The 13,093-nt window shown below is 44.8% G+C and overlaps 1 protein-coding gene across 1 annotated transcript in view; it reads right to left on the bottom strand.

Moving 5' to 3' along the window:
* FAM227A (family with sequence similarity 227 member A) overlaps positions 1–13,093 on the bottom strand; it is an 85,528-nt gene that overhangs the window by 50,930 nt on the left and 21,505 nt on the right. The window contains exons 6-9 of the mRNA XM_032645435.1: positions 9,614–9,715; positions 9,013–9,117; positions 6,614–6,737; positions 1,915–2,022 (exon numbers count right to left, since the gene is read on the bottom strand). Coding sequence (XP_032501326.1) covers positions 1,915–2,022; positions 6,614–6,737; positions 9,013–9,117; positions 9,614–9,715 — 439 coding nt within the window. The remainder of the gene's footprint in view (positions 1–1,914; positions 2,023–6,613; positions 6,738–9,012; positions 9,118–9,613; positions 9,716–13,093) is intronic.

Raw genomic sequence — 13,093 nt, 5'->3', positions numbered from 1 at the left:
CCGAAAGTTAACATGGCCTTGGGGACAGTTCCCCCACCCTCGTTTATCCTAGCCACAATCCTAACTGCAGTTTTCCAGCCTTCGGAAAGAGGGTCTTTAGGGGACACCTCACCCAACTTCCCACCCAACACGGAACCTTTTAGGCAGCATGCAGCAGCTCTACCAGGGCCCTCCAGGGATAGGAGGCTCACCGCGGTGAGACAGCACTGCCTCTTAGGAGGTCCCTCCTTCCTGCTGAGCACGCTGCTTTCCCCGAGGGCATTAGACTGAGGGAGGGGAACGGTTTAACTGGTCAGAGAGGCCAGACTGACCGAAGCAGGAGACTGATTAGCCTATCTGGACAAAATCCTGGCTCCCCAGCTGTGCTGGAAAACCCTGGGCACACGAACCTCTCTGCACCTCAATTCTTGCTGTAAGATGGAGGTGACAGGATTTCTCAAAAAGCTGCGGTGTGGAATGACACAAGTCAAACGGTGGCTGGTGTAGAGAACGACGTGTGCATTAGCATTAGTTTTATTCAGATTACGGCTATGTGCTCGGATACATGCTCTTTGACAGAATGAACTGTTTTCACCATATTTAAGAAAAAAAAAACTCTTCTCACTCGTATCCCCTCCAAAGGGTCCTAGATGTTGCTACGGGGGTTTGATTAGCCAGATGTTGTCTGCTCCCTGGGTCCTACTGACCATTACAGACAAGGCTTTGCTGCATCCCTGGGGTGCCCCATAAAAAGGGGCAGACAGCCCCCAGCTGGAGGATGTAAATTTATCCTAACCCAAGGTGGCGTCTCCCTGGCTTCACAGTCCTGAGTTGAATCCTGGTTTAGCCACCCACGGGCTGGCTGCCCATCACTGTCCTTTCGCTGTTGCCACGAGGACTGTCTCTGTTCCCTCAGCGCCTCTGGGTCTTCTCACTTGCTGTCCCCTCTGCCTGGAACACAGTGGTCCTTCGCTTCACCTGCCACTTACTGACCTTCTCAGGGCTGGCCTGGGTCCCCCTCCTGCTGCTGCCTCAGCACCCTGTATACCTGTCACCAGTGCCCAGTCCACTGTAGGATAACTGCCTGACCTCGATTTCCCACTAGACCACACAGCGGAGGCTGTGCTTGCCTCCACGCTGTGTTCCCAGTGTTTATTTAGCACAGTGCCTGGCACGTGGCGCTCTTTACGTGTCTGTTAAGTGCGAAAAGAAAGTTGGCTTTGGGCAAGTTGCTTCTCTGAACTCTGGTTTCCTCACCTGTGAAGTGGATTTAATGTGTACTTCAGCTGGCCGTTGTGAGGATTAAATTGAAAGGATACCTGGGGGGCTTCCCTGGTGGCGCAGTGGTTGAGAATCCGCCTGCCGATGCAGGGGACATGGGTTCGAGCCCTAGTCCGGGAAGATCCCACATGCCGTGGAGCAACTAAGCCCGTGTGCCACAACTACTGAGCCTGCGTTCTAGAGCCCACCAGCCACAACTACTGAAGCCTGCGTGCCGAGTGCCTGTGCTCCGCAACAAGAGAAGCCACCGCAATGAGAAGCCCGCGCACTGCAACGAAGAGTGGCCCTGTTCACTGCAACTAGAGAAAGCCCACACACAGCAACAAAGGCCCAATGCAGCCAAAAATAAAAAAAATTAAAAAAATAAATTTATATATATATATAAAAAAAGGATACCTGGTGCCTGGCACATGGTAGACACCGAATAACTGACATCTACCTTTTTAAAATTCCCACACATCCCAGCACTTTTGGTGTGCTGGCTCTATAGTTGCTAAGCATTAACATTTCAGTCATTTTGGAGGCTAGTTTGAGGTACGTGAGAGAGAACCAGGCCTGAGGATTTCAGTATCAGGGCCCCTCCCAGCCCGGACTAGATGGTAGCTGGGTGTGGCAGGGGACAGAGGGGACGGAAGTCCCTAGCTGGCACCTTACCCTTCCGCAGACTTTTTCTCTGCAACATTAATTCTTCTCTCTGGAATCTCTCTGGATCCAGTTTCGAGTAGTCCCAGCTATTATAGCTGTGTGGGCAAGGATATATACCTAAGAGGGAGTTAAGAGTGATCATGAAAACTTCTGCAAAAGAGAAAGGGAGGCAGAAAATGGAAGACAGAGGCCTCTGAGATGCCCCTGCTGGTCCCGGGGAGGCTGAGCTTCCAGCATTACCCCTCCTCCCTCCCCCCAGTACTGGCCTTGTAGCCTTGAGTGAGCCACTTCCTCTCTATGAGACTTTAGTTTCTTTATCTGGAAAACGGAGATGTGACGCCCACCCTGCCCTCCTGACAGCGTGAGTGTGAGGATGAGATCACACCACAGACGTGTGAACCTGTGACACACTACACAGATGTGAAGGCATAGTAATTATTTGTTTTCCTGTCTATCTCCTCTGCCTGGAAGGCAGGGGCTGGGTCTGATTCATCTTTGTACCTCCAGGGCTTAGTATTGGACCTGGCACACAATAAACAGGCACTTAGCAAATGTTTGTTCAACACACTATTACACTTTGCTGGGCTTCCCTGGTGGCTCAGTGGTTAAGAATCTGCCTGCCAATGCAGGGGATGCGGGTTCAAGCCCTGGCCCGGGAAGATCCCACGTGCCGCAGAGCAACTAAGCCCGTGTGCCACAACTACTGAGCCTGTGCTCTAGAGCCCGTGCTCTGCAACAAGAGAAGCCACCGCAATGAGAAGCCTGCACACCACAACAAAGAGCCGCCCCCGCTCTCCCCAACTAGAGAAAGCCTGCGCACAGCAACAAAGACCCAACACAGCCAAAAATAAATAAATAAAATAAATAAATATATATAAAAAAAAGAACAAGACAAGGGTGCCCACTCTCACCACTCATACTCAACATAGTACTATAAGTCCTTGCTGGAGCAATTAGGCAAGAAAAAGAAATAAAAGGTATCCAGATTGTAAAGAAAGAAGTAAAACTGTATCTGTTTGCTGATGACATGATATTATATATAGAAAACCCTAAAGATTCCACGAAAAACTGTTAGAACTAATAAATGAATTCAGTAAAATTCATTTTTACTGAATATAAAATCAACATACCAAAATCAGTTGTGTTTTTATACACTAATGGTGAATTATCTGAAAAAGAAATAAAGAAAACAGCCCCATTTACAATAACATCAAAAACAATAAAATACTTAGGAGTAAACTTAGAGCCGAGGAATTAAAAGATCTATACACTGAAAATTCTAAGACACTGACGAAAGAAATTGAAGACACAAATAAATGGAAAAATATCTCATGTTCATGGATCAGAAAAACTAATATTGTTAAAATGCCCATTCTACCCAAATCATCTACAGATTCAATGTAATCTCTATCAAAATTCCAATGATATTTTTCACAGAAATAGAAAAAAATTCTAAAATTTGTATGCATCCACAAAAGACTCCAAATAGCCAAAGCAGTCTTGAAAAAGAACAAAGCTGGAGGCACCACACTCCCTGTTTTTAAACTATATTACAGGAACTTCCCTGGTGGCGCAGTGGTTAAGAAGCCGCCTGCCAGTGCAGGGGACATGGGTTTGAGCTCTGGTCCGGGAAGATCCCACATGCTGCGGAGCAGCTAAGCCCGTGAGCCACAACTACTGAGCCCGCATGCCACAACTACTGAAGCCCGTGCACCTAGAGCCCATGCTCCACAACCAGAGAAACCACGGCAATGAGAAGCCCGTGGACCGCAACGAAGAGTAGCCCCCGCTCGCTGCGCCTAGAGAAAGCCTGCACACAGCAACGAGGACCCAATGCAGCCAAAAAAACATAAATAGATTTACAAAAATAAATAAATAAACATATTTCAAAGCTATGAAAATCAAAACAATATAGTACTAGCAGAAAAACAGATCAATGAAACAGAATTGAGAGCCCAGAAATAAACCCGTGCATATATGATCAACGAATATTTAACAAAGGAGCCAAGAATACTCAATGGGCAAAGGATAGTCTCTTCAATAAATGGTGTTGGGAAAACTGGATACTCATAAGCAAAAGAATGAAACTGGACACCCCTTACACCATTCACAACTCAAAATGGATTAAGGACTTAAACGGACCTGAAATCATAAAACTCCTAGAATAAAACCCAGGCAAAAAGCTCCCTGACATTGGTCTCGGCAGTGATTTTGGAGGGTATGATACCAAAAGCATAAGAAACAAAAGCAAAAATAAACAAGTGGGACTACATTTAACTAAAAAGCTTCTGCACAGCAAAAGAAACAACAAAATGAAAAGGCAACCTACAGAATGGGAGAAAATATTTGCAAACCATATGTCTAATAAGGGGATAATATTCAAAGTCTGTAAGGAACTTATACAACTCAGTAGCAAAAAAATCCAAACAGTCCAATTAGAGAAAGAGAAAGGATCTGAACGGACATTTTTCCAGAGAAGACATACAAATGACCAACAAGTACATGAAAAGGTGCTCAACATCACTAATCATCAGGGAAATGCAAATCAAAACCAGTATAAGATTATCACCTCTCACCTATTAAAACAGCTATTGTCAAAAAGACAAGAGACGACAAATGCTGGCGAGGTTGTGAGAAAAAAGGAAACTCTTGTGTACTGTTGATAGGAATGTAAGTTGGAACAGCCATTATGGAAGCAGTATAGAAGTCCCTCAAAAAATTAAAAATAGAAGTACCATATGATCCAGGAATCTCACTTCTGGATATACAGCCAAAGGAAATGAAATCACTATCTCAAAGGGATATCTGCACGCTCATGTTCACTGCAGCATTATTCACAATAGCCAAGACCTGGAAACAACCTAACTGTCCACTCACAAATGAATGGGTAAAGAAACTATGGCATGTATACACAATAGAACATTATTCAGCAATAAAAAGGAAGGAAATCCTGCCATTTGTGACAATATGGATGGGCCCTGAGGACATTTTGCTAAGTGAAATAAGTCTCAGAGAGAAAGACAAATACTGTATGATCTCACTTATGTGTGTGTAATCTAAAACAGCCAAACTCATACAAGCAGAGAGTAGAACAGTGGTTGCCAGGGGCTGTGGGTGGGGAAAATCAGGAGATGTGGGGCAAAGGGTACAAACTTGCAGTTACAGAAGGAACAAGTTCCAGGGATGTAATGGACAGCACGGTGACTACAGTTAATAACACTGTATTGTACACTTGAAATTTGCTCTGAGAGTAAATCTTTTTATTTATTTATTTATTAGTCTATCTATTTTAGTTATTTATTTTTGCCTGTGTTGAGTCTTTGTTGCTGTGCACGGGCTTTCTCTAGTTGTGGCGAGTGGGGGCTTCTCTTGTGGAGCACGGGCTCTAGGTGCATGGGCTTCAGTAGTTGTGGCATGCGGGCTCAGTAGTTGTGGCGTACGGGCTTAGCTGCTCTGCGGCATGTGGGATCTTCCTGGACCAGGGCTCGAACCCTTGTGCCCTGCACTGGCAGGCAGATTCTTAACCACTGTGCCACCAGGGAAGTCCTGAGAGTAAATCTTAAATGTTCACCATAAAACAACAACAACATGATGGGGATTATGTGAGGTGAAGGATGTGTTAACTCACCTGCTTGTGGTAAAAACTTCACAATGTATACGTGTATCAAATTATCATACTGTACACCTTAAACTTCCATAGTGTCCTATGTCAATTATATCTCAATAAAGCTGGGGGAAATTTTATTCCCTAGCTGACGAGTGACTCACTGTGCCTAGACTGTTTATATAACAATGTAGCTGATGCTAAACACCTGCTTCCCTAGAACTTTGGTACACGATAGACAGAGGTGCCTCCATGACCAGCCCGCAGTAAAACCCTTGGGCGCTGTTTCTCTAACGGGCTTCTGGGCAGAAACATCACACACATGTTGCCACGTGTTCACTGCAGTGGGATGAGGGGCTCTGTATAACTCCTCACGGGAGGAGGAGGGCTGCGCGTGAATTCCTCCAAACAATGCCTGTCTTTCCCCTTATGATCTGGCTGTGGACCCTTACTACATCGTAATAATAAGTCTTAGCCATAAATACAACTGTGTGCCGAGACCTGTGAGCTCTACCAAATCTCCTAATGTGGAACTGATCTCGGAGACCCTCAACACAGTAGGAAATGTGAAAGGTGCTTACTTAGCACAGTACCTAGTACACAGGGAACCTCTCAGCTTTCAACGACCTTAGAGGATGTCTGGGTTGAGATGGGGGACGTGAGGAAGGAGACTGAAAAGTAATTGACAAGCAAACATCAAGCTGGCACTGTGTGCGCTGCAGGGAGAGGGGGACGACAGTTGGGTCAAGTGGGGTCACAGTGCGGGTGGAAGGTGGGCTTATCTAGCCAGCACACTGCTTTTGGGTTCCTGGGTCCATCGGCCTACAGCACATTGTTAACTAACAGGGCTGTGCCGAAACCTGCTCCCTGCCGATGCAGCTGGGGACGAAAGGGGACTAGGAATGTCTCAGAACTGTTGGAGGGAGCAGAATCATGAGTACTCCTCGGGCTCTAACCATACACTTTACTTTCTTTATCGTCAAGGAGAGAAAAGAACAACTGCCTCGATGAAGAGGTGTGATGGCAAACAGGAACCTACCTGGGCTCGGGTGGAAGACGTGTTTCTGGAATTGCTTTCCCCAGGAGAAAGTAGCCACCTCTCACCTGAAATCCACAGGCTCATCGTGTTACAGATGTCAGACTTGAATTCGTGAGTGTTGAACCAGGACTGAGGGAAGCAGCAGCAGAAGCTGGTGTACAGGGCTTTACTCAGAAGTGATGGCAACCTCTGGGGGGCAAGCAGAGCTCAGGCAATATTCTGGACATTTCCACACCCAGAAAAGAGCCCCTGACTTCAGAAAGGACCTGTGATAAAACCCTCTACCTGACACCGTGCTGCCTTCCTGTTCACGAGGGAAGCAATTTCTATCTGCAGCTGCCCCACATCTCGGTGGACCCCTTACCCTACCTGGGGACCACTCCTCAAACACCATGCTACGTTGGCCAGCAAAGCCCCCTCCCCCAGCTCCTCTGCATGCGGTCTGTGCCTCAGCCCCTTCTACAACCTGGCCAAAGATTAGCGCAGAAGATAACAAAGTACATTTGCCATACCCATCTTGCTGTCTCCCAGAGAAAATATTAAGTCCTACTTCCTGGTTTGTTTTTTTTTTTTTCCTTTCCTGTGCATAAGTAGTACTGTTGTTCCTTTTTAACTATGGTTAAGGTCAAATTATACATTTATATCTGGCTTATTAATTTAACATCATAACATAAATACTTCCCCGGGTTACTATAAACTCTTTGGGATTTTTTTTTCCAGTAGCGATCTTCATAATATTGTGCTGAGTAGCCATATCAAAATTTACTTAAACATTCAGCATCTGTGGATATCGTCTTGTTTCTAGGACTTTGCATTACAAATTATGCAGAATAATTATATTTATTTATTAAGCTAGCTCAGTGTCTGGCACATATTAAGCAATCAAAAATTTGTTGAATGCATAAATGAAAGCAGCTTTTACTATATATTCAAATATGACTTCCAGAAGATGGTATAATAAGAGTAATAATAGCAGCTATTATATATTGGGGGCTTAGCGTGTGCTGGGTGATATGTCAGATGCCTTACAAACATCATCTCATTTAATACTCAGGACAACTCAGCGAGAGAGGCATTATTGTCCTCATTTTATGGGTGATGAAACTGAGACACTGAAAGCCTAAGCAACTTGTTAAGCAGACGCTTAACTAGTGTAAGTGCCTTTCAGCCCGTCTGTCCCAATTCACTTCCCACTCAGGCTGTCTGAGCGCCATTTCCTCATGTCCTTCATAACACTGGGAATTACGTTTTTTAATCTATGCAATCTAGCAGGTAAAAAGATGTACCAGGGCTTCCCTGGTGGCGCAGTGGTTGGGAGTCCGCCTGCCGATGCAGGGTACACGGGTTCGTGCCCCGGTCTGGGAAGATCCCACATGCCGCGGAGCGGCTGGGCCCGTGAGCCATGGCCGCTGAGCCTGCGCGTCCGGAGCCTGTCCTCCGCAACGGGAGAGGCCACAACAGTGAGAGGCCCGCGTAACGCATAAAAAAAAAAAAAAAAAAAAAAAAAAAAAAAAAAAAAAAGATGTACCAAAGGATTGTTTTAATTTGTATTTTCAATTATTATTATTTTGGGGGGGGCCGCACCATGCAGCATGCGGGATCTTAGCTCCCCGACCAGGGATAGAACCTGTGCCCGCTGCAGTGGAAGAGCAGAGTCCTAACCACTGGACCACCAGGGAATTCCCTCGATTATTGTCAAAGGTGAACTTTTTCTCCCATTTTTATTTCTTCCCTGGTGAATGTTTATGTACTTTGTCCATTGGTCCATTTTTCTTATTGATTTGTAAGACTTCTTTATGTTGTGTGGCATATATGTTACCAGTATTTTTTGCATAGTTTCTCATTTGCCTTTTAACTTTGACTGTAGCAATTTAAATAATTTATATAGTTAAATTGGTCTTCTTATGGTTAATCCCTTGGGGTCATATTTAGAAAGTCCTTCCCTACCCCCAAATCATGTCAATATTCACTTATATTTTCTTCTAGCAACCCTTTTAGTATACATGTACATACACACATATATAAAAAGTACATATGTATATTCATAATTTTCAAATCTCATGCTTATTTAAATACTATAGAAATAAATAAAATATAAAAGGAAGCTTCTTATAACCTTATTCCCTGGAGATAATAAGCATTGCTATGAGTTTGGTAAATATTTTTCCAGACATTTTTTTTCTACTCATAGGAACACATACATATACATATAATTTTTCTAACATGGAGTTTTGTTTTTCACTTGAAATACATCATTACATCTTCCCTATCAGTATATATAGATCTACCTTATTTTTGGTAACTGCTGCATTACAAGTCAGTGTATGAATACATCACAACTTACTAATTACTAATTACTTACTAATTACTCCCTTATGGAAAGCACGTTAAGGGCATTAACTTGGCACTAGCAGTGAATAGCTATCCAATGTGATTTTTTTCCTAAACAGCAATTGATGCTCACTTTTAAGAGAGCCTCTTCATAGTGGGACCTGGATTCACGAGACAAAAGAAAGGCGTACTGCTGGGCTATCCGGTCGAACAGCTTGCTCTGGACTTCCTTCTTTGGCTACCAGGAATACAAACGGAGAAGGAATTACTAGAGCGCCTTGTTGAAGCGGCCAAGGACTGGGAATCTTAACTAAGTATTTCTCTCATTTTTAGGAATCTTATTCTCAAGGTAATTAATCTCATATTATTTATGAAATACTGCACTGATTTGTTTTATAGGATCTATAAAACACATACAGAGAGGTAGAATGTTGAGGAAAGCACCCAAACTCTGGGCCAGGAGGTCCTGACTTTACTCTCTGCCCTGCCATTGACCAGCCATGTGACACGGACCAGTTCTTAATGCTCTGGGGAGCTGCAGGACGTGGTGCAATGTTTACAGCCCAGAGTGCATGGACGAGGCATGGGTGGGGAAGGGACAGGGTGTGACAGATGAGGCTGCCGGGGCGGTCCGTGGAATCAGAAGGGCTTACAGCCCACGTTAAAGAGGCTGGGGTTTGTGCCACAGAAAAATAACTTAAGTGAGGGAGAGAAGCCATCGGATTTGCATTTACCTGGTACCTTTCATGAAAGATCCACCAGAAGCTATCCAGCCACATGGCTCTTACAGAAGGAGAACAGAGAAACTGCTCTAATTCTTTATCTGAACAGAAAGACTTGAAAAGAAACAAAATTCACATGATTACTGCTATTGTTATTGTTTATTTATTTACTTATTTATTCTTTGAAATTTACCTGGAGCCACAGCCAGATTCATAATCATCTCCACTCAAAACCCACTTTTCCACCTATGTTCCATGGCTTTTTATTGTCATTAATTACACCACCTCCCCGCCAGACATCTTTGGTGTCAACACACTTTGGGGTCAACTTAAAAAAAAAAAAACACCTAACCTTTCAGTGACTGCCAACTATTTACCTTGCCAGGTTTTTTTACATGTTCTCATTTAACCCCTACAATAATCATACAAGGCATGTGTTATTATCTCCATTTCACAGATGAGGAAACTGAGGACTAAACTGATAAGTCACAGGAATCCCTGGAGGTCCAGAGGTTAGGACTCTGCGTTTTCACTGTTGAGGGCACGGGTTTGATCCCTGGTGGGGGAACTAAGATCCTGCAAGGCACGTGGCACGGCCAAAATAAATATATTGCTGAAGTCTCTTGCCCAAAATAACACAGCCAGCAAGTGGCAGAGCCAGGATCGGAACCCATAACTCTAGGCAGTTGCTCCATGCTGTCATCTGTGTTCATTCAATAATAATCAGTATCAACAAACATAGATATTATACAGATGCAAATCACTGGACCATGAAATCCTGCTGAGTTAGCAGTAAGCATATGGAGTTCTAAAATTAGAACAGAATTATCAGTGAACTCAGAGAGGCAGAAAATTCAGGCTTCATTGTCCTAAACTGGGTCTTGAACCTTCCCTGACTCCAGAGCTGCTACCACGATAATATGTAACATTTGGTGAATGCTTGCCATGTATCAGGCACTGAGCTATGCCGTTCATTGTTTATCTCGCTTTATTTTTCATCATCTATCTCTGTGATTGGTGCTGGTTGATGGAACTGTTATCCCCAATTTATAGAAGAGAAAAATGAGGGTCGAAAGGTTAGGATTCTTGCCTAAGCTTACACAGCCTGGGAGGCTCAAAAGCAGGCAGCCTGGCCCCAGAGACATGGTAAGGCTGCCTCTCCTCTTACCATTAAGAGGAGCAGAGATCTCTCTCTTGCCCCCATCCTGGATGCAAAGGGAAAGACGCCGCCTTGGCACTCCCTTCAAGCCTACAGAAGCTGAGGGCATGGTGCATTGATACACAAGCCACCCTAGTTAGCAAGGAGCTCTCTGAGCCCTGCTCTTGGCTTTGTCTTTTCCGCCATTCCTCACGTTTCCTTAGAGAGGCAGTATCGTCAGAGAGGTGGAGAGCACAGACTCTGATACCGCACTGCCTGGATTCTAATCCAGCTCTTAAGCTTATTAGCTGCGTGACCCTGAGCAATGTTACTGAAACTGTCTGTGCTCAATTTCCTCATCTGGGAAATGGAGATGATGATGACGACAGTCTCTACCTCCAGGACTGCTCTGAGGGTTAAATGAACGAGTGACACACACGCAAAGCATACATACTCACTTAGAACAGTGCCAGGCACTTAGGCAACACTTGTTAAGGGTGTGCTAGCTCTTTATTGTTTATTTATTCACGCTCCTGCTTCCTTTCAAAAAGATTTCATTTCAGCTCTTCAACAGATATTTATCGAGCACCTAGGTGCTCGGGATGTTGATGGAGAGTCCCTGCCCTGAAGGTGTTCACAGGTAAACAGACATTTGAGAGAAGGAATCCCAGGAGGAGGCAAGTAAAATTTGGGATGGCCCCCGAGCAGGATGGAAGAGGGTCCTTTTAAAGCCAGGGCACATATCTACGTTGGGTTTCCTGGGAGCCAGAGAAAAGCAGGAACCAGCATCAGTTATAAGACTAAAAGCATTCCCGTAGATGCACAGTTTTTCTTGGGATTAAAGTCTAAGGAAAACATTCCCCAGGGGACCTAAAGAATGGGACATTAAGTAGCATCGTAGTCACTGTCCTGGGGGTCACCCACACAGCAAATGGAGCAAGAGCACATGTGGCTGGGCCAGCGGGCCTGTCAGGGGCAGCAGAGGTGCTGGAAGGTCTCACAGGAACGGCGGGTCTGTGAAACACCCCATCCATTTCCAAAGGTCTTGCTTCCATTTTTAAATTGTATAAAAAGGAAGAAGAAAAAAACCTATAATCTTGTACACCTGAAACTAACACAACATTGTAAATAAACTAAGTTTCAATAAAATGTTTTTTAAAAACTACAATCTTATTACTCAGAGAATGCTAGTGATAGCTATGTATGGTTTCACCCCAGATTTTCCTGTGTGTGCTTATGTAACATTGTACTGCAATTTTATATACCGATGTTTTTCATTTAACAACATAGCATAGCATGTTAAAATACACTCTTCATAAATATTCATTGCAGTGGCTAAGTAGTCCATCATGTATAAACCAAAAATGACTGTACTGTTCTTCTATTATTGATCATTAAACTTTTCTAATAACATTGATAATAAAAACTATCATTTTTTGAGCAATTATGACTTACTAAGCACTGTGCTAAGTGTGCTAATGTATATTATCTTATTTAATTTTACAATAATACTTCAAGGTAGAGACTATTGTTATCCCTATTTTTTTTTTTTTTTTTTTTGCGGTATGCGGGCCTCTCACTGTTGTGGCCTCTCCCGTTGCGGAGCACAGGCTCCGGATGCACAGGCCCAGTGGCCATGGCTCATGGGCCCAGCCGCTCCGTGGCATGTGGGATCTTCCCGGACCGGGGCACGAACCTGCGTCCCCTGCATCGGCAGGCGGACTCTCAACCACTGCGCCACCAGGGAAGCCCTGTTATCCCTATTTTATAGGACAAGAAACTGGAGCCCAGAGAGCTACTTAACCACCAAAGATGTACTGCCCTCCAGTCCCTTGCTGTCACAGAATCCACGTGGTGAGCATCTTTTTACACTGTCCTGGAGAGAATGTGATGCTCTGAGTGCCTGCTGCTCCTCTACCTCTCTGATAAAGAAAGCAGGGGATCAGGTACCTGATCCCAGGGTGACCACTGCCTGCCCTGGGGACCAGCACCTGGTGAAAGGCAGCTTACTGACTGCAGTCCATGCCAGAGCCCGGCACTGGAAATCCAGCAGACACCACTGTCATACTGGGCAGTGACTGGCCTAAACAGATCATTGCTCTTAGGAAGTCTGAATGCAAGATGGAACAGAGGTAGAGACACAGCCAGAGAGAGGGCAGCAGGGAAAAATCATGAAGAGGGGGCGAAGAAGGCAGAGAAGGGAGAGGGAGACAGGGAGGAGGAGATGGGGGTGGGCAGGGAGAGGGAGAAAGAGGGAGAAATGGGGGTGTGGTTTGAAGCAGCAGTGAGAAGTACAGACAGAAGAGACTGCAAAGCTGGGTCCCAAGAACGGGGGTGGGGGTGACTAGTTAGGA

This window comes from Phocoena sinus, chromosome 10 (assembly GCF_008692025.1).
Source record: "Phocoena sinus isolate mPhoSin1 chromosome 10, mPhoSin1.pri, whole genome shotgun sequence".
In the NCBI taxonomy this organism is placed as follows: Eukaryota; Metazoa; Chordata; class Mammalia; order Artiodactyla; family Phocoenidae; genus Phocoena; species Phocoena sinus.
This window is presented reverse-complemented; position numbering and strand designations above follow the sequence as displayed.